Source organism: Lutra lutra, chromosome 2 (genome assembly GCF_902655055.1).
Source record: "Lutra lutra chromosome 2, mLutLut1.2, whole genome shotgun sequence".
Lineage (NCBI taxonomy): Eukaryota > Metazoa > Chordata > Mammalia > Carnivora > Mustelidae > Lutra > Lutra lutra.
This window is the reverse complement of record NC_062279.1, coordinates 100,328,214-100,350,716: the sequence shown is the minus strand read 5'-3', so window position 1 is coordinate 100,350,716 and position 22,503 is coordinate 100,328,214. Positions and strand designations below refer to the sequence as shown.

The 22,503-nt window shown below is 39.7% G+C and overlaps 1 protein-coding gene across 2 annotated transcripts in view; it reads right to left on the bottom strand.

Moving 5' to 3' along the window:
* METAP1 (methionyl aminopeptidase 1) overlaps nt 1-21,198 on the bottom strand; it is a 66,776-nt gene extending 45,578 nt beyond the window's left edge. The window contains exon 1 of one of the 2 annotated variants that reach the window (XM_047718042.1): nt 20,966-21,198. In XM_047718042.1, coding sequence (XP_047573998.1) covers nt 20,966-21,079 — 114 coding nt within the window. In that variant the 5' untranslated portion in view covers nt 21,080-21,198. The remainder of the gene's footprint in view (nt 1-20,965) is intronic. The other variant, XM_047718041.1, reaches the window with a different exon arrangement.
* Nucleotides 21,199-22,503: the final 1,305 nt, after the last annotated feature.

Below are 22,503 nucleotides of genomic sequence, written 5' to 3'. Positions count from 1 at the left end.
GCTCAGCGGGGAGCCTGCTTCCTCCTCTCTCTCTGCCTGCCTCTCTGCTTACTTGTGATTTCTCTCTGTCAAATAAATAAAATCTTAAAAAAAAAAAAAAAAAAGTTCAGGAAAATGTCCTTTCAAGAAGATACAGACCTGTTTTGTAAGTTCCAGAAATACTATAACTAGCAACTATATTGGCATATTGTGGTTTTGCAACTGTAAGACCTGGCTGTTTCTACTATAAAACTTTGGTCAAATAGAAGGATTAAGAGTTGTCAAAAATCAATCAATTACTATTAAGTGAGTGTTCAACATATAAAAAGCATTCCTGAGTCTACTGCATTTGAAAATAACTATTTTGGGTCCAAACTATGGTATTCCATGTAAAATTGCTATTCAATAGCTTTCACCATTACTGATTTCTGTAACCATAAAGTAATATCAAAATTACTTCTAACTAAAGGAGGCATTAAAAAATTGTCACCCAGATGTGGTTTTAAATTAGAAACAAATGTTTTATAACCTTAGAAAAGAAACTATTTTCTCAAAATACTGTTTTTCAAGAAATCTCCTGCAAATATTTTAGCAAAATGCAGGAAACAGGGAATACTACACAAGAGAAAGTAAAAGCAAATCCCAGAATGATATGAAATAAATACCCACCAACCTCCTCCCCTCAAAAAAACTCTACAACAGAGATAGAGACCTACTAATCCAAGCTGAAAAGATCAGAAGACCCAAAAGAGACTTCTTACAGAAACATGAAAACTGACAAATACCAAATATGTTTAAATATACTACAAAGAGATTTACAAACCCAAAGAAAGGGTTGGGGTAAATTAAAAATAAGTACACAAAGAGCTAAGTAAAGGATCTGCATGGGAAAGAAAAAGTAATCACAATATAGTAATAATGGGGAACACATGTAATGCCTACTATGTGTCACTGTCCTAACTACTTTACAGATGTTAACTCTTAACAACCCTATGAGGTAGGTATTATTTATAAACTCATTTACAGGTGAGAAAACTGAAACATACGGATGATAAAGGACTTGCCCAAGGTCACCCGTCTACTACGGGGCAAACAGGCTACATGACTGTTGTCAAAATCACTTATAAATCAGAAGATAATAAGCATATGGCAGGCAAGGGGTACAACTAAATACTCTTCTTGCATCTCCAGGAAACCTAGAGAAAAAAACTAAGCCAAATCATCAGGACATAGCAATATAATCATGTTACTTAGAGATATGGAATTAAATGACAAAATAATCTGTTTAAAACGTTGAAATAAAGATAAGTAAGTTCTGAGGATGTAATGTACAACATGATGATACTGTATTGTGTATCTGAAAGTTGCTAGGAGCATAAATCCAAAAGTTCTCATCAGGGAACTTTTTTAATATTTGTAATATTTGTAAGGAAATAAATATTTGTAACTAGTGAGGTAATGGATATTAACTAAATTTACGGTGGTAATCATGTTGCAATATATACATATATCAAATCATTTAACTTGATATGCCTTAAACTTATACAAAGTTAAGTCAATTATTTCTCAGTAGAACTGGAAAAAAAATGTTGAAAGAAATTACGTGGTATAAGGATTACAGAATATTTGACTCGAAGCACATCTTTCCAAGAATCAAAATCATATTCCCTATAATGCACAGTGCATATATACTAAGGCTCATCTCCTACAGTCAGACTGTATTGACTCTACAGTCAGACTAAATTGAACGCCATTTTCTAGCTCCGTGAAGAATCCATCTAAAAGACTAGTTGCTTTCTTTTCCTGAGTTAAAACATTATACCAATTAATACAGGATTAGGATAATGTATTTATACTTTCTGCTAATAGTGTGACTGAACAAGTTACTCTCCACCCCACGAGTGAATATCCCATGGGGCAAAACACACAGCCCCCCTTTTTTAATCTCTTCCCTGGGGGACATCACTCCTCTGATGAACTAGGCCTGACAGACTGACATCAAGAACTAAAACAATTAGACTGACTGCCCCTTTCTTTCACATTGATCTTACTTCCATTCTAACACCTGTTGTATTCAGTGACTTACCCCCTTACAGGGGTATGTCTACACAGTTATCATTATTTGACTGTTCCAAGATTATACTCAGAAGGCCATGTTATTTACAACAGGACAACATCCAGAACCCAGTCATCAAATCTTCCTGAATTTTAAATAAACAAAGACTTCTTGCTTCCAATTGCAAATACTTGCCATCTGGAGTGTTCAGAGTTAAGTTCCAAAGGTTTTTCTTTTTACCCCTCTTGATCAAGGAACTCTTTTTAGAAAGAAATCTAGAGCAGTCTTCAGTATTTAAAACAGAAAAAAGAGTGGCTCTGACTAAGACAGGAGCTGGGAGCTAGTGCCATTCCCACTTGTGCCCAACTCTATAGGTATCTTTCAAAGCAATTAAGCTTAAATAATCAGATGCCCTCCTATCCTCCATTCAAACCTCACCTTTCTTCAAGAGTACAGAATATAATAATAACTGATTTTAAATACCATCTGTCCCTCAGTGGAAACTGACACTTCTAAACCCTTTAGCAATAACTACCTCTACAATTCACTTAATCTATTCCATTGTGATATCTACTGTTGTTTCCCTTCTCAGGTAAACTTCGGACAAACTAAAAGTAGTAAAAAAATTTTTAAGGAACCACATTTCAAAACCCTTCTACTCCATCCTCACTTCAGGGTGGGCAGAATAAACCCAAGATAATATATAAAGACCAACATTCAAATACCTCTTAAGTTTTCATAGAAAATTATTTTTTCATACCTATTCTGAGAAGTAATAAGCTATGTAGTAATTATCAAGATTTAAAAATAATCATGCTTGATTCTACTTTAGCAAAGAACACTTTCAACAAGATTATGAACATACCCCTGGAAAAACACAATGCACTTTACATATTTCAGACTACTTGCTATTCTTTTTTTTTTTTTTTTTTTAGATTTTATTTATTCATTTGAGAGGGAACAAGAGTGAGAGGTTACAGAGGGAGAGGGAGAAGCAGACTCAACGCTAAGCAGGGAGCCCGATGCTGAGCTCAATCCCAGGACCCTGAGATCATGACCCGAGCCAAAGGCAGATGCTTAACCGACTAAGACACCCATGTACCCCAGACTACTTGGTATTATAAAGAAGCTTACAACGCACTGGGGATCAACTCTTCCCCCACTTAATTTTTCTCCCAACTGTATTTTCAATATAGCCATCAGTGACTAACATTTTGAAATTTCACACATTTATTGAAAAGTAGCTATCCAACTAGGTTTCTGCATTCCTCAGAGTGCTTTACATTTGGTTCACAAAACTTACATCAAATTCCAACTTTTTAGTAAGAGGACTAATAGGATTATTCTCATTAAATAAACAGGGGAGCTATCTCACGGAACAGCTTAAGTAGCTAAAGACTTGTATTTCAACATATACAAGGGTTCAAGTAAATGAAGGAACTAAAGTATTCATAAAAAATACCTCTCACCTATATAAGGACACCTACTTCCTCTTACTTGCTGAGGCCATGAAACAACCTGGTCATAGCCTTCAAAATCACAGAGGGTGTCAAGAATATCCCTACATCTCCTAACGACTTTTGATGGCTGAACAGCGTTCTTTCCCCAACCCACAATCCCACTAATTTTCTTCTCCCATTCGTTACCAGACCAGGACCACCCGAAACCACGAGTGACTGACTACCCATTCAGACTTGTGAACACTTAACTGGGCAATCTTTCTCTCCTCATCTCTGCAAAATGTACCAATGACCCAACTAAATTAGACTTAGAGTTCCCCAAACACACTTTCTTTTCCTTGCCACAACCTGGTCTATCTGTGGCTGATACTTCCCTTTACATCTCAGTTCTCAGAAGCTTTATCTACCCCTTCAGGTCTATTTCAAATGCTATCCTCTCCATATAGTGCCCACACCACACCCCAACCCACCCCCAAACCTAAGAGGTCACATGTGCTTATTTGGTCCTTATATGAGAGCACTTTGTCCCACTGCTTTACTCTCTACCTGCTGAACAGCACCAAAGCACTGTCTAATGATTACCTATTAAAACTAGCTGTAAACCTTGAGTTTTCACCCCCAGAGAAGGTATTTTTCTTTAACACCAAGGAAAAGGTCTACCACGTTTAGGAGCTGATAGAAGATAGTGTGGTTCTCAGTCCTACCTATATATTAGAATCATCTGTAAAGATTTTCTTTAAAAATATTCATGCTGTTTCCTACCTCAAATTTCATCAGAATCTCTGAGGACAGGTTATGTTGGTGATTCTTTTTTTTTTTTTTTAAGATTTTATTTATTTATTTGACAGAGAGGGTCACAGTGAAAGAGGAAACAGAAGCAGGGGAAGTGGAAGAGGAAGAAGCAGGCTCCCCGCCGAGCAGGGAGCCCGATGCGGGGCTCGATCCAAGGACCCCGGGACCACGACCTGAGCAGAAGGCAGACACCTAATGACTGAGCCACCCAGATGCCCCTATGTTGGTGATTCTTACTTATTTCCAGGATTGTGAATCACTGGACAGCAAAAAAAGTATTAACAGGGGTAAGATATTTGTGTTTTCATTTCACTGATGGAACAAGTCATTTCCTATTTTATTCTTCTTATCTAGTTAATCCCAACATCTCCCATCCTATTTTAGGCTCTACTAATTTGACAAACTATCAAAACAGCTTCCTACTGGTTTCTCTACCTGGACCACCTCTTGGATTCAGCTCAGATCATGATCTCAGGATAGTGAGATCAAGCCTCATGTTGGGCTCCAGGGTCAGCTCAGTCTGCTTCAGATTCTCTCCTCTCGCCCCCTGCCCTTCCCACTTGTGCTCTCTCTTTAAAATAAAGAAGTAGGGTGCTTGGGTGGCTCAATCAATTGAGTGTCTGCCTTCAGCTCAGGTCATGATCCCAGGGTCCTGGGATCAAGTCCCACATTAGGCCCCCTGCTCCACAGGGAGCCTGCTTCTCCCTCTCCCTCTTCCTGCTGCTCCCCCTGCTTGTGCTCTCTGTCAAGTAAAGTAAATAAATAAGACGTTAAGAAAGAAAGGGAAAGAAAGAAAGAAAGAAAGAAAGAGGTAACTCTTTTTTAAAAAAAGCTTATGGGATACAGTTAAAGTGAAGTTTATAGCTATAAATTCATATATTAAAAAGGAAGAAAGGGGGCATCTGGGTGGCTCAGTCGTTAAAGCTATAGACTCTTGGTTTCAGCTAGGGTCATGATCTCAGGGTCAGGAGATTGAGCCCTGCATTGGACTCTGTGCTCGCTGCAGAGTCTGCTTGAGATTCTCGCTTTCCCTCTCCCTCTGCCCCCCTCCCCTTCAAAAATGATAAAAAATATTTAAAAAACATTAAATAAATTAAAAAACAATAAAAAATTAAAAGATCTCAAATTAATAACACTAACTTTACACCTCAGGGAACTAAAAGAATAAACTAAATCTAAAGCTAGCAGAAGAAAGGAAATGATAAAGAGTACAAGAGATTAATAATACAGAAAAACAATGACAGTGGGGGGACGATGGTGAGCAGTGAGGGGAAATCAACCCAACTAAGAGTTTAATTTTTTTTAAACATCAACAAAATTGATGAACCCTTAGCTAAATTAACTAAGAAAAAAAGAGAGGACTCAATTCACAAAAAAAAAAAGAGGGTAAATTCCCAGTGCATTCATTCTATGAAGCCAGTGCTACCCTGATACCAAAGACAGATAAAAGACACCACAACAAAACTACAGACCAGCATCCCTGATATATGCTGATGCAAAATCCTCAACAAAATAGTAGCAAACCACATTCAACAACACATTTAAAAAATTATACACCACGATGACATGGGTTCCTGGAATTCAAGGATAGTTCAACATACAAAAAAATTTAATCAGCATTTAAAAATCACCACTAAGTGAACAGAATGAAGGGCAAAAATCACAGTCATCTCAATTAATGCAGGAGAAACATCTGACAAGACTCTACACTCTTTCAAGATTAAAACACTTGTTAGGAACAGAAGAAACTATCTCAACATAATAAAAGCTGAAAAGCTAACATCACTCAATGATGAAAGAGTGAAAACTTTTCCTCTAAGACCAGGAACAATACAAGGATGCCCACTCTCACAATTTCTATTCAATATAGTATTGGAATTCTTAGCCAGAGCAATTAAGCAAGAATAATAAAAGGCATCCAACTAGGAAGGAAAAGCAAAATTATCTTAGTTCACAAATGCCATGATCTTATATGTAGAAAATGTCTTAAAGATTCTAAAGTGAAAAACCATTAGAATAAACAAAATCAGTAAAGCTGAAGGATACAAAATCAACATGCAACAACTGTGTTTCTGTACACTAACAATGAGCAATCTGAAAAGGAAACTAAGAAAACAATTTCATTTATAATAGCATCAAAAGAACATTTAGAAACAAATGTTTCTAAGTGAGGAAGGTGAGAAACATACCCCCAAAACTACAAAACATTGCCAAAGGAAATTAAAATCACCTCCAAGTGGAAAGCAGTGCCATGTGTATGGACTGAAAGACTTAATATTGTTAAAATGTTAGTACTACCCAAAGCAACATACAGATTCAACACAATTGCTCTCAAAATCCCAAAGACTTATTTTGTAGAAATTCAACAAATCATCCTAAAATCCACATGTAATCTAAAAGGCCCCCAAATAGCCAAAACAATTACTTTTAAAATGAACACACTTAGAAGACTGAGACTTCCTGATCTCAAACTACTTGATCTCATACTACAAAGCCACACTAAGCAAAACAGTATGGTACTGCCATAAAGATAAATATACATACTACTGGAATAGTGAAGTCCAGAAATAAACACTTATATACATAGTCAAACGACCTTAGTAGAGTGCCAAGACCACTCAATAAGGACAGTGCCTTCAATAAATGGTGTTAGGAAAACTAGATATCCAAAAGCAAAAGACTGAAGTTAGACATTTATCTTATACTATATACAAAAATAAATTCAAAATGAGTTAAAAGACCTAAATATAAGGCCCAAAACCATAAGACACAGGGGAAAATTTCATGACATTATTTCTTGGGTCTGACACTAAAAAGAACAGGTAACAAAAGCAAAAATAAAGTGGTACTACATCAAACCATTAAGACTTTTAAGATTTTGGGGACACCTGGGTGGCTCAGTGGGTTAAGCCTCTGCCTCAGCTCAGGTCATGATCCCAGGGTCCTGGGATTGAGCCCCACATCGGGCTCTCTGCTCACCAGGGAGCCTGCTTCCTCCTCTCTCTCTGCCTGCCTCTCTGCCTGCTTGTGATCTCCGTCTGTCAAATAAATAAATAAAATCTTTAAAAAAAAAAAGACTTAAGATTTTTATTTATATGAGAGAGAGAAAGAGCATGAGCAGGAGAAGGGGCAGAGGGAGAGGGAGAAGCAGACTCCTCACTGAGCAGGGAGCCCAATGTGGGGCTTGATCCCAACACCCTGGGATCATGACGTAATAAGCCAAAGGCAGACACTTAACCCCCCAGGCACCCCAAACATTAAGACTTTCGCTCATCAAAGGACACAACTGACAGTGAAGAGGTAACCTATGGAATGGAAGAAGAGATCTACAAATCATGTACCTGATAATATTATGGTTAATATCCAGAACGTATTAGTCGGTTAAATCCAGAATATACAAAGAATCCTACAACCCAACTAGAAAAAAATCAAATAACCAGATTAAGAAATGTCAATAGACATTTCACCAAGAATGATTTTTTTTTTAAAAAAAAGGCCACAAGCATCTGAAAGATACTAAATATCACTAGTCATCAGAGAAATATAAATCAAAACCCAGTATGAGATCACCTCATATCCACAAGGATAGCTATTAAAAAAATAAAAATAAATTTAAAAACAAGCATTGGCAGGGATCTAGAGAAGCTGGAACCCTTGTGCACTGTTGGTGGGACCATAAACTACTGTGTAAAACCATAGTGGAATAACGTAGATACTGTGGAAAACAGTATGATGGTTCCTCAAAAAATTAAAATAGAACTAATTAATGATCCAGCAATCCATCTTCAGGATATATAGCCAAAAGAACAGAAAGCAGGGCCAAAGAGACAACTGCACCATGTTCCTAAGCAGCACTGTTCACAAAAGCCAAGAGGTGGGAGCAACGCAAATGCCCATCAAAGGATGAACTGATAAGAACAAAACGTGGTACCTGCATACAATGGAATACTGTGCAGCCTTAAAATGGAAGGAAATCCTGTCACATGCTACACCATGGATGAACCTTGAGGACATTATGGTAAGTGAAACAAGACAGTCGCAGGGGTACTTGCAGTTAATCGGTTGAGCCTTCAGCTCCGGTCATGATTCCTGGGTCCTGGGAATCAAGCCAGAGTTGGGCCTCTCTGCTCAGCTGGGAGCCTGCTTCTCCCTGTTCCACTCCCCACCCCTGCTTGTGAGCGTGCACGGGCGCTCTCTCTCTCTGTCAAATAAATAAATAAAATCTTAGGAAAGAAGCCAGTCACAAAAAGACAAATACTATATGATTCCACTAGTATAAGGTATCTAAAGTAGTCAAATTCATAGATACAGGGGCGCCTGGGTGGCTCAGTGGGTTAAGCCGCTGCCTTCGGCTCGGGTCATGATCCCAGGTCCTGGGTTCGAGCCCCGCATCGGGCTTTCTGCTCAGCAGGGAGTCTGCTACCTCCTCTCTTTCTCTGCCTGCCTCTCTGCCTACTTGTGCTTTCTCTCTGTCAAATAAATAAATAAAATCTTTAAAAAAAAAATTCATAGATACAGAAAGTAGAATGGTGGTTATCAGGCTGGGAGAAGGGAGCAAAAGAGAATTCTTGTTTAATGGGTTTCAATTGTGCAAAATGAAAAATTTCAGGAGATCTCTTCCACAACAATGTAAATATACTTAATACTGAAACTGTACACTTAAAAATGGTTAAGGTCCTAAAGTCTTTTTTTACCACAATAAAAAAGACACATTTTTTACCAAAATAAAAAAGTTATAGGGGCGCCTGGGTGGCTCAGTGGTTAAAGCCTCTGCCTTCAGCTCAGGTCATGATCTCAGGGTCCTGGGATCGAGTCCCGCATCGGGCTCTCTGCTCAGCAAGGAGTCTGCCTCCTCCTCCTGTCTCTCTCTGCCTGCCTCTCTGCCTACTTGTAATCTGTCTGTCAAATAAATTAAAAAAAAAAAAAAATCTTAAAAAAAAAAAGTTATAGCTTAACTTTTTTAAAAAGTTAAACTATAAAACTGAATAGATATATGTAAGAGCAATGATCCAATTTTTGTTTTGAAAAAATAAAAACAGCTAACATTTGAGTGCATACCATATGCCAAACTCTGACTTAGGCAGTTACTATGTATTAATGCTGTTAATCCTACAACAACTATAAGAGGTCAATGCTATTACCATCCCATTTTACAGATGAGAAAACTGAGACATAGACAAGTACTTAGCATGTCCAAAAAACACAAAGCCAGCGTTTTTTGTTTTGGTTTGCAAGGTTTTTTTTTTTTTTAAGTTTTTTATTTATTTGAGAGAGAACGAGCACAAATTGGAGGTGGGGGAGAGCAGAGGGAAAGGGAGCAGACTCCAGGGAGCCCAATGTGGTGCTCAATCCCAGGATCCCCAGCTCATGACCTGAACAGAAGGCAAACACTTAACTGTCTAAGCCCCCTAGGTGCCCCTAAAGATTTATTTATTTGAGAGACAGGGAGCATGTGCACATGCACAAGCACACGGGCCGGGGGTGGAGGGGAGGTGTGGACAGCGAAAGAGGGAGAGAGAGAGAATCCTCAAGCAGACACCCCACTGAGCGCAAAGCCCAATGTGAGACTCCATCCCAGGATCCCGGGATCATGACCTGAGCCAAAATTCAGAGTTGGCCGCTTAACCAAGTGGGCCACCCAAGCACCCCACAAAGCCAAGTTCTAAATACTGACCCTCTTGAGACACTATTCATGCTCTTAACCTCTATGCAATACCTACAGAAAAATCTGGAAAGATAATGAACCAAATTATTAACATTCTCTTAGATTCTTTCTGTTCATGATGGACTTTTCATTTCATACACTTCTATTAAATTTATGAAAAGATTATGTACTGCTTTTTATAATGTAAAGCAAAAGGAGATATTGACATTTTCAAAAAGTATACTTAATGTAACAGCAAGGTCTCTATACCTACTGTCAATGACTTTATTTACTTATATATCTCTGGACTCAGGCCCTCCACTACAGTAAAGCTACTCTATTTACTACAACACACTTTTTCAGCTGGCTTCTCTACTTCCATAAGCTATCCTTCCCCTGGAATATCCTCTCCTACACTCTAATGAGCACTTTCTGATTTACCCTTCCACTTTTAGTTACTTTTGAAACTTATCAAAATCCAGTTCTTTACTCATTTCCTTCAGGAGGCCTTCCTGTCTTTACCTATACCATTTTTCATCAATTTAGTATGTGGCTTTGAAAAAACTGCCCTACAGAGGTTTTATTTGTGCCTCTCATAGAGCCATCAGCAAAGTTCCTTGAAGATGTTACTACTCCTTCTCCTACAGGCAAGGGCACTCCAGGGGCATAAAATATACTTAGCACCAACATCTAGAGTTCTAAAGACTTTCCTACCAGAAACAACAGCTCCTTAGAGATAGGACTGATTCCAGATCTGGGATAGGGAAATTACAAGGTAAATCTGATTTGTCTGGCGCCAGAAGGCCAGGAAGCAATCAGAGACTAATGCAGGAGGGTCAAAAGGATATAGAAACCACTCTGAAAGTGGTTATCACTGACAAACTGAGACAATCTGAACATCCAAAAGAATAAGGATTGCAACTTATTTTAATGTTCAATGAAGGCACGGGCACCTGGGTGGCTCAGTCAGTTAAGTACCTGACTCTTGACTTTGGCTGGGGTTGTGATCTCAGGGTCATGAGATTGAGCCCCACTTCCAGCTTCCCGCTGAGCATGGAGTCTGGTTGGGATTCTCTCTCTCTCTCTCTCCCTCTGCCCCTCCCCCCTGCACTCGCAAGCCTCTTTCTCTCCCTCGGGGCAGGGGAATGAAGGGGGAAAAAATCCAAAGGTCCCTATACTGAAAAATGGGGAAACTACAACAAACATTTGTGATCCCTGGAAGTAACCAATATATTACCATTACATGTCTTCTAAGTAGGAATCTTACCATTTTTAGGGAGAACATAGTTTTTATTAACCAGTTGATGAGGAAGAACTTCCTTAGAGGGGGGAAAAATCAGACAGTAAATGACAGAATGGGGTTGGAAGGGGAATCACTATGTGCAAACCCTTACTGAAATAATTATCAGCCAACGACCATCATGGATACTAAAACCATTTGGAGAAAGATCATGAAGAAAAGCATATTCTCATCATGCCAGAGTATCACCCTACAGATTACACGGTCACTGCAAAGTGAAAAATACATGTTTACAGTGGTGATCTGGCAGCAACCTCTCTAACCATATGTCAAATTTTGGAGTGGAACAACCAGGCATTCTGTGTCTCCTAATGTGATAAAATACAAGGCATGCAGGATCACCTAGGAGTCTTTTCAAGTGAATCTCGACAGATTCTAATTAGGCCTTTGGACCTAATATTTGGCTGAAGGAAAATACAAGGGATAAAAGAACAACTTAAAGACACTACGAGGAAATAAGGAGTTAATCAAGAATATGTGATGTTGAGGAAATAATGAGATAATCAAGAATATGTGACATGCTACAAGACAACTGACTAATCTCTTTTAAAAAGTCAGCATCATGAAATAAAGATGAGAGGACTCTTCTAAATTAAAAGAGACTGAGAGACATGACAAGCATATGCTACTTGTGAGCTCCAATAAGATCTTAATTCCAAAAAATAATAAAAAGCAAAAAATACAACTATTAAAGATGCCTAGGGGATAACTGGGAAATCTGAATAGGATTGACTATTAGATAATGTTAGGGAATTCCTGTCCACCTTCTTAAATGTAATCATGGCATTGTAAACAAGAAAGAAGAATGTCCTTGTCATTAAGATGCACGCTGAATAATTAACAGGTGTGGTGTCATGTTGTCTGTGACTTTCAAATGTTTCAACAAATACACAAATGCAATACACACACAAGCAGACACAAATAAAGCAAACAGGGCAAAATGTTAATTTAGGTGATGAGAATACTGCAATTAGTTATTAATATTCTTCTTTAAACTTTTCTATATGTTTCAAATTCTTCACAACAAAAAGCTAGGGAAACAATAAAGTTGTAAAATAAGTAAGGGGAAAAAGAACTCCTTGTCTCTTTCACTTAGCACCACCTCGTGATTTATTTTCTTTCTTAAAGAAAACTTCACATATAATATTAGTTTCAGGTGCACAACATCCTGATTCAACCACTTATCTTTTTTTAAAGTACTTCCTGTCTGTACAAGTAACCTTAAGTCCCTCAAGGACACTTAGATTTTCACAGGTTTACAAATATATAAATAGCCCAACAGATGTTGTTATTCATAAGTAACATAAAAGACCACTTTGATAAAAATCAAAATGTCTGTTAATTTAAAGTCTTAGCTAGGATATGGAACAATATAAAGCTTTTGATGACAGAAGTATAAGTATAATCATGCTGGAAAACAATTTGGCACCACCAAAACAAAGCTGAACACATACATATTCTATTACTAAAGAATGTTTCTGATGGGTGTATACCCAGGAGAAACTCTTGCACACAGGCACCAGGAGTTAGGCTTAAGAATATTTAAAGCAGGGCACCTGTGTGGCTCAGTTGGTTAAGCGACTGCCTTCAGCTCAGGTCATGATCCCAGGGTCCTGGAATCGAGTCCCGCATCGGGCTCCCTGCTCCATAGGGAGTCTGCTCCTTCTGACCTTCTCCCCTTTCATGCTCTCTCTCACTGTCTCTCTCTCAAATAAATAAATAAAATCTTTTAAAAAAAAATAAAAAAGATTATTTAAAGCAGCACTATACAAGAACAAAAACCTGGAACAACCCAAATTTCCATTAACAAAGAAATGAATGAACTATGATATATGGATTCACTGGAATACCACAAAGCAATGAAAAATGAATGAACTAGAGCTACACACGTGAATGAATCTCAAAAACATGTTAAAGAAAAAACAAGTTGCATAACAATACTAGCAGTGATTTCATTTATAAAAGTTTCAAAAACATCGAAAGTAACAATGCATTATCTAAGGAATCAAACATGTGGAAAAGCAAATGAATGATAAACACAAAATTCGGGATAAGTAGTTCCTCTTGTGTGAGGAACACAGTGAAGCCTTCTGGTTTTACTACTAATGTTCTTTTTAAGAAGTTAGGTCCTAAGTATATAGGCATTTATTGTATCATTTTTGTTTTAGATTCTATTAATGATTCACTATTAGTTTTTTATTCTATTCAAAATCTAATAATAACTGAGTAAAAAAAATTAATAACTGACTTTAAGGTACATAAAACCTCAATTCAAAAACAATACTAAATTATTCACATAATAACTGCACTTAAATTTCTCTGCATTTATTTAGTAGTGAACAATGCAAAGCTATCAGTATTCAAATAGTCAAACCTATCAGTAGTGCCAATTAGGAAAATAATGAGGAATAAAATAAATCCCCAACCCAAGAAGCCATGCCCCATTTGAGGAAAAAAACAAAAGCCATGCGCTATCTAAAGGCACCTACAGTTACCTATTTTACTCAATGATTTAAGCTCACAGCTTGACAAAAAGGACAAAGCAGCCTTCAGAATCAGATACAAAGTTTGCCCTTTTGACCTTTTATCAAGGTAGAATCATTAAATACAGGTTCATAATATGGAGAAGTCTCTGTTTCCTCTTACTTTATGACCATAAGGAAAGTCACAATTTCATTTATCTTTTATACCTAACCACTAGAGGTCTGAGCCTATGACCCAAATAATGCCACACGAGCAGACCCCAGCTAACAGGATTTTAGGAATGCTTTCCACCAGACATGGCACAGCAGTAGTGTCATCAAGAAGTCCCTATGGAACCTTGCAATAAAACAGAACTTTTTTTTTTTAATGTAAGAACACTTTAACATGAAATCTACCCTCGAACAAATTTAAGTGTCAATATAATTTTCCTTGTTGTAGGTACAATGCTGAATAACAGATGTCTAGAGCCTATTCATCGTGTGTGACTCAAACTCTGAGCCCACTGATGAGTGCTCCCCATTTCTTCCTCCTCCCAGCCCCTGGCAGCCACCATTACATTCTTCGATTCCATGAACTCAAGTGTTTTAGATACCTCATGTAAGTGCAATCATCCAGTGTCTTTCTGTAACTGGTTTATTTTAGGTGCACAATGTGGCATACTGCAGAATTTCCTTCTTTTTAAGGCTATGTTGTATCCTACTGTGTGTATATACCACAAATTATTTATCCATTCACCCATCCATGGACATTCTGGTTGTTTCCACGACTTAGCCACTGTGAACAGTGCTACAAGAAGAGAACTTGTGTGAAATGTATAATTTGAGGGAAGTATCACAGGGTTCTTCTACCAGGTTCAACAACAGCTGCCAAACACATAGCAAAAAAGACCTAGCTTACAGAGTATGTTGAATTGCTCTTTATTCAAAGTCAGACACAAGACTGATACCAATCAAAGAAATTGAAATAAAAACACATAATTGTTGAGCTAGGAGTACTACCTGCCCAAGCATGAATAAGCAAATGCCTCATGTTAAAACAGGAGATCGGGAGAGGTTCACGATCAACCAGGAAGAGTAATAATTGTATTTATACTCCATTACATTAAAACTTTACTATGCAGAGATTTATAATGGTTGCTGTATGGAGTATGCCTGACTACAGGACATCTACTAAATGGGTTTGCTATCAATACCAGGGACAATTCCTTATTAGTACAGGAGTTACCATGCTATTGCTTCTCTCTTCTAACATCTAGAGCTAAGTATGTGCTTAGCTATGTGCATATGTGTCTATTACATCAACCCCTACCAAATTTACTAACACCAAACTAAAAATTTTGTATGTTGGGATGCCGGGATGGCACGGTTAAGCATCTGCTTTCTGCTCAGGTCATGATCCCAGAGTCCTTGCTAAGCGAGAAGCCTGCTTCTCCCTCTCCCTGCCACTTCCCCTGCTTGTGCTCCCTCTCTCTCTCCCTCTCTCTCCCTCTCTGACAAATAAATAAAACTTTAAAAAAAAAAACAAAAATAAGAAAATAAAAATTTTGTATGAAAAAGATTCACCCCCCAAAAAATGACTAAAACTTCTATCTACAAACTGTATGAACAATATAAGATCACACCTACTTCCGCCAGCCCTTCAATCTCTTAAAAAAAAAAAAACAAAAACTGAGTTAAATAAAGACTTCTTCAACTTTTGATTACCTACCAACCAAATGATGCTTGCTTTTTAAAAGTTCTACTGGAATATAAATATAACTCGTGCCAAAACCCCAGCATAACTGTTTATAATATAAGCATGTCAATAAAAGGATATCTCCACTGACCACCACAATGTCCTCAAACCAACACTGGTCTTTTGTAAGATCAATAATCTTTATAAGAAGCTATGACAGTTGTACCCAACCACCTAACTTACAGCAGTACCTAGGGATGGTATGAGATAATGTGAGGAATTTAAAGATAATCCTTATAAATACAAAGTATAACATGGTAATATCTCCATCAGTGATGAAGATGAATTCCAGAAACATGCTGCATTATTAGGAAGGAACTTTGTTATGGAAGGACAAGAGTTTCAGAGGGTACAGTGACATCTCAAAGTTGCTACATGCTGGAAGGGCAATTCCTTCCTCAGTTCCAAATCCAACTCCCAAGATGCCCAGCTACACACTTTCTTCCTGGAGACCCAAATCACCTTACCTTGCTACTGCTCCTTTGAAAGAATCTACTCCAAGAATGTGTTCAAAATGTTCATAAACAGATGGAAGCAGGAGTAGGGGAGGTGGGGGGAGAGACAAAATGAGTGAAGGGGAGTGGGAGATAGAGGCTTCCAGTTTCAGAACAAGTAAGTCACAGGAATAAAAGGCACAGCATAGGACATATAGTCAATGATATTGTAATAGTGTTGTATAGTGACAGACAGTAGCACACTTGTGGTGTGGAGCACAGCCTGAGGTAGAGACATACTGAATCACTATGTTGTACACCTGAAACTAATGTAACATTGTGTGTCAACTATTCTCAAACTAAAAACTTTAAGAAAAAATGAAAAAGTTCTAAATACTGTGAGAATTACTAAAACGTGACAGAGAAAATTAGAAAAATGGAAAAGAAAGAAAGAAGGAAAGAAAGAAAGAAAGAAAGGAAGGAAGGAAGGAAGGAAGGAAAATGGGGCTAAGAGACTTGCTTGACACACGATTGTCACAAATCTTCAATTTGTAAAAACCACAGTATGTGTAAAGCCCAATAAAGCAAGCACAATAAAACAGGTGTATATGGGTGCCTGGGTGGCTCAGTGGGTTAAAGCCTCTGCCTTCTCTGCTCAGCAGGGAGTCTGCTTCCTCCTCTCGCTCTCTGCCTGCCTCTCTGCCTACTTGTGATCTCTGTCAAATGAATAAATAAAAAATCTTTAAAAAAAAATAAAATAGGTGTGTATGTGTGTGTGTGCATATACCTCTATATGTATACCTATATGTACCTCCATTCCTAGCTTTTAATTTCTCTCAGCAATGATATGTATGTTTCTAGTGTAGAGATCTTTCATTGCTTTTATTACATTTTTTCTAGTTGTTTGATTTCCTTGGGTGTTACTAATATAACAACTTTTAAAATTTTATTTTTCAAAAGCTATTATGGAGAAACAAAATTTGTTTTTGAGTTAAAAAAACAAAAATAAAATTTTCATAAACAAATGATACTTCTTGAACATTTTTAAGCCTTCCTTATAATTGGGACACCTGGGTGGCTCAGTTGATTAAGCATCTGCCTTCAGCTAAGATCACGATTCCAGGGTCCTGAAATTGAGTCCTACATCTGGCTCCTTGCTCTGAGGGGAGGCTGCTTCTCACTCTGCCTGCTGCTCCCTCTGCTTGTGCGCTCTCATGCACGCTCTCTCCCCGTCTCTGGCAAATAAATTTTAAAAAGTCTTAAAAAACAAAACAAAACAAAAAACCTTCCTTATAACTAGGTGTAATAGTATTAGACATGAAACTACATGCATAATAAAACCACTCACTGAACACTGTGCTAAGTATTTTGCATGCTCCCTTATTCACCTTCCCATCAATTCCATGAAGAGGATACACCATTAGCCCTCTACTACAAATTTAAGAGAGAACTTGGCCAAGGACATGGTAGTAAAGATTTAACTCCAGGTCAGACTATAAACCCAGTCTCCTTCCACTCATACTATACTCTTTAAAGTTCTTACATCTTATAAATGGTTACAAATCACTCAGGTCCTCAGCTGATCCTTTAACTACAGACAAGGTAGCATCTGCCCTGAGCTATTTACTAGGGGCTTGAATGCTCTTTGCTTTCCTTGTCAGGCCCAATGACGACCTCTTTTCGTTAAGAAACTGAACGCCTGAAAAAAAAAAACCTGAATGCCTACAGTGTACAAGGTAGAGAAAATGAAAATATGTAAAGCACAGCCTCCACCCTCAAAATATTTTTACAGACTCCTAGGAACTAGGCATAAACTATTACACTACTATTAAAATTAGTAAACTACTATTAAATAAGAATGAACACTTCTATAAGGAAATGCCATCAAACATCAGAAAAGCTCAATTTTCAAGTAAAAGGGATTTTATTCATATAAAGAGCCAAAACTTTTCTTAAAATTAAACATCTTAGGGGCCCCTAGCTGGCTAAGTCAGAAAAGCATGTGACTCCTGATCTCAGGGTTTTGAGTTCGAGCCCCACATTAGATGCAGAGATTACCAAAAAAAAAAAAAAAAAAAAAAAACAAAAAAAAAACAAAAAAAAAACAAAAAAACCTCAAAAAAAGTAAATTAAGGAATCTTAGATAAAATATTTTGTACCTTAAGCATAAAACACAGCATAATACTACAAAGACCTTAACATTGACAGGTGCCTGGGTGGCTCAGTCGGTTAGGCATCCAACTCTTGATTTTGGCTCTGGTGATGATTTCAGGGTCCTGAGACTGGGCTGGGCGATGGGTCCCCCCCTCAGTTGAGGGGGGAGGGGTCTGCTTGAGATTCTCTCCCTGTCCCCCAACACCCCTCCCCCTGCAAGTGTGTATCTCTCTAATAAATAAATGTTTTTTAAAAATGTTTAAACAAGAAGACCTAACATTGATTAAATTTACTAATGTGTGAAGTGTTTTACATACAATTAGTATTTACACCCAAATCCTGTACTATCCATGGGCCCACTGGATGTAACATCAAACAGAGAAGTAAAGTTATTTGCCCAAAATCATGCAGCTAGTAAATGATGGAGTCATGATCCAAATGTAGCATATGCCTCTTTATTCAGCTTTGTGATGCATTTATCATTGACGCAAACATTCTATGCCCACCTACTGCATGCATAGCATTGTATTGAGAAATGAGAGGGCAGTAAACAAGATAGCTTGTTCACAAACCTCACCTTGTGATTAAAAAACAGATAAATAAGAAAATAAATGAGGTAACTACTTATTGTATAAAATATCCTAAAGGAAATCAAGGTGTTGTGAGTAAGTAACTGGGAAAGGCTTACCTCAGTTATGGCCTCTTATAGTTTTGTTCTCAGATTGTTCCCATATAAGCTGGCCAGACAGCCAGGCTGGGGACCAGAGAAGCAGGCAGACAGAAGAGAGACCACTGAAGATGATCAGAGAAGTGGCGAGGAGATGCCTTATGTCATGTTTTCACGAATATGTTGGCATTTTTCCACAAATCCTAAGGAGACAATGTTCTTTCTACTGAATAATACCATGCCTAAGAGAGTATCATCTATGCCTGATGAGTATGGTTTCAGTCAAAATCTCAACAAGTAGGTGTCTGTACGTATTAACTCATTCAGCATTACAAAATGCAACCTAATTTTAGGGGCACCTGGGTGGCTCAGCGGATTAAGCCGCTGCCTTCGGCTCAGGTCATGATCTCAGGGTCCTGGGATCGAGCCCCGCATCGGGCTCTCTGCTCGGCGGAGAGCCTGCTTCCTCCTCTCTCTCTGCCTGCCTCTCTGCCTGCTTGTGATCTCTCTCTGTCAAATAAATAAATAAAAAATCTTTAAAAAAAAAAAAAAAACAAAATGCAACCTAATTTTAAACTCAAGATAAACCACATTATTCCACTCATGGTACACAATTTCCAAAAGCAAATTATTGGGTTTTTTGTTTTAAATCCAGGTCCCACATAGCCTTCAACAAATTAAAATTTGAAAATTATTTCAAAGAAACAAAAAGACTCATACCACGTTTAGCATGCTGAGTAGTCCCAATGCTATTTTTAGAAAGAGCAACACTTCTCATGTGCAACTTTTTCCAAATGATACTAACAAGGTCAAGGATCATATCCTATCTAAAAACAAGACCTATACAACATAGCCAGGATCTCTTAGAATAGCTTATATACAAGTTGTGTGGCCTGAAGGATTTACTTGTATTTTACATGTCTTTATATTTACATACTTTATATTTAAAATATTCATATTACCTGTACATACTATTCTTATTTGTTTTTCATTCCAATCATTCATATTTTTCATATGGCAGTGTTCAAACAGCCTTTAAAAGAAGAAAATAATGCTTCACGTCTTACCAGCATTTCACATTCACTGGATAATTTGAGCTCCAGAACAACCTTGAGAAATATGTAAGTAAGAGTATCATCTTCCCCTCTGCACAGTGGTAGGAGTGCAGCTCAGAAAGGTTAGGTAACTTGGCTAGTTCAAGATTGCACAGTACTTGGCAAAGACAGAGCCCTGACCAGGCCTTCACACTCTTTGTTCATGCTCTTCTCCCCACAGGACGCTGCTAATTTAATACATGAACTTTCACGCGTCTCCCTCTTCAACATACCTGGACTGGAACTAAGAGCCATACCACTGCGGCCCTGACGATACTCTGAGTGTCCAAATGCAACCGGAACACGAGTGCTTTTCAGTAAACATAAACACTAGCACACGTTTCAGTCAGGACCCCATTCAGTGCTGGGTTTGCTCCACTGCACAAAACTTATTAAAATACACCATGCCTTAAAGCATAACCCTTAATGGAACTGACTTTTTCACTCAGTGGCAAATTCTGTAAATGAGAACGGTGACTCATAGCGCTAACTTATGGTTTTCTAAATTAATAATTTTGGATGCCAAAGCAAACGAATGAATTACAGACCCCTATCCATCCCCAAGCCCAAAGTTGCTGAAGTGTCAAAGCGCGGTAGTAAAACACAAGGAGAGAGGTGGGGCTGGAGCTAGCGTTCCTCCTCTTCTGCGACCCCGGGCAACCCACTCCTCAAAACCCCAACGGGTCTCTTCCGACCCCCAATCCCGCCGGGACCAAAGTGCCTGACTACCCGGCCCCGCGACGCCCCGCGACCACGACCAGAGTGCTGCCGGGAACTGCGGCTGTGGGGATACGCACGGCTGAGGCTGCCCCCTCCCCGGGGCGTCCCCACCTGTCTCGGGTAGCCCGCACACCTGACAGTCCCAGCAAGGGCAGAGGATGCGCTGCGGGAAGCCGCCCCTCACCTAGAACCGCCGGGCTGCCGGGGACAAGTCCGCTTCCGCCCCCAGCCCACATGGCCGCTGGAAGACCGCGCCCGCGTCGGAGGGGCCCAAGATCCCCAGAGGCGGGAGGGGGCGGCGGCGACAGTGGCTGGAGGAGGAGAGAGCGCGGCCGGCGCGCCCGGGGGGTGGAAGAGGTGGAGCGCGTCCCGACCGGCCGCGAGGGCAGACGGAGAGCGGAGGAAGTCCGCCGGCCGCAGCGGCGCCGCGGGGGAGCAGGCGTCTACCTGGGAGCAGAAGTACGAGCCCTGGATGCCCAGCTTGATGCAGGTGGGACACTGAAGCTTGGCCTCGCTGCTGCAGCCGTCCGTCTCGCACACGCGCGTCTCCACGGCCGCCATGCTGCCTGGCTGCTCGAGGAGCGCCTCACCGAGGAAGAGGAGGAGGAGGAGAGAGGGCAGAGGAGGGGACAGAGGCCGAGCCAGAGGAGGAGCTCGGCCCACGGGGCCTGGGCGCGGAAGCAGGAGGAGCGCCGGGCCGGCCCAGACCACGCTGCGCGCCCCGCCCCTGCCCCGCGCGCGCAACTGGCGCCCCGCCCCGCGGCGTTCGCCCCGCCCCCGCCGGCGGCCCCCGCCTCCCGGCGCCAGGCGCGCACGTGGGGGCTGCGAGGGATCGTGGCAGAGACCTCCGCCGGCTCCGCGTGGTTTCACGTCTGTCCCGGGAGAGAGCGACCTCCTGGCCCTGGTCAGAGAAGGCCAGGTGCTGCGGGCGGGGAGGGGCCCTCATGTCTTGCGCCGTGTGTATCTAGAGAGACAGCGCTCTGGTCCTGCCTTACTGGATCGCAGGGTCTTGAATGTCCCCCACACTCACAGGAGGTTGGAAAGGGCGCCCTGCTCCTCTGCGTTGGTCACCCGGCAGCTTCTTGGAAAAGGAAAGTAATTCCTTTTTTAAAGTTCTGTTTCTCACGGATAGTGTCTGCTCTGAGGCCTAAGGACCACCATTCAGTCATTCACAAAAAGGGGAGCCAGAGAGCTGTCAGGAGGAGATGGGCTGAGATTTGCATCAACCCTCCCTCGTGCCTGATTTTCTTCATACACACACCCCCATTCACAATGTACAATGCTAGTAATAGTAACACTACAACTACTAGATATTCAATAAAACAATTTCGTGTTATCCCAGTCGATTATTTAAAAGGTGAGTAGGGAAGAATTGTATTAATCTTGAATCATCAGGGTTGAAAGGAGATTTAGAGGTCTTGTGATGCAACTTGTTGCCCAGATCTCTTCAACTACATCCCACATCTGCCATTTTCGAACTCGTGCTTGAATATGTGTCACTAGGGAACGGAGAGGGACTAATACTTATTGATCATCAACTAAGTATTGTGAGCTTCGTGTTATCTAATCTATATTTTTTTAATTTAGCATTTAATAGAGGAGAAAAACTCATGTTACTTTTATTTTTAATAAGTTTTGCTGTGTAAGCAGCACAAATAATAATAAAATCAAACACATTTTTGTAAAAGATTTTATTTATTTGAGAGGAGAGAGTGGGGAGGTGGGCGCAGAGGGAGAGGGAGAGAAGCAGGCTCTCTGCTGAGCAGAGAGCTGGATGCAGGACTCAACCCAGGACCCTGGGATCACGACCTGCGTGGAAGGCAGACATTTAATGGACTGAGCCACCCAGGTGCCCCCAAATACACTTTAAAAAGTAAGACCTGAGCAAAAAAGATATCAACACTAAGTATATGTGTGTACAGATGCATATATATATATATCTGTATATATGTATATATATATATATATATATGCTACATATGTGT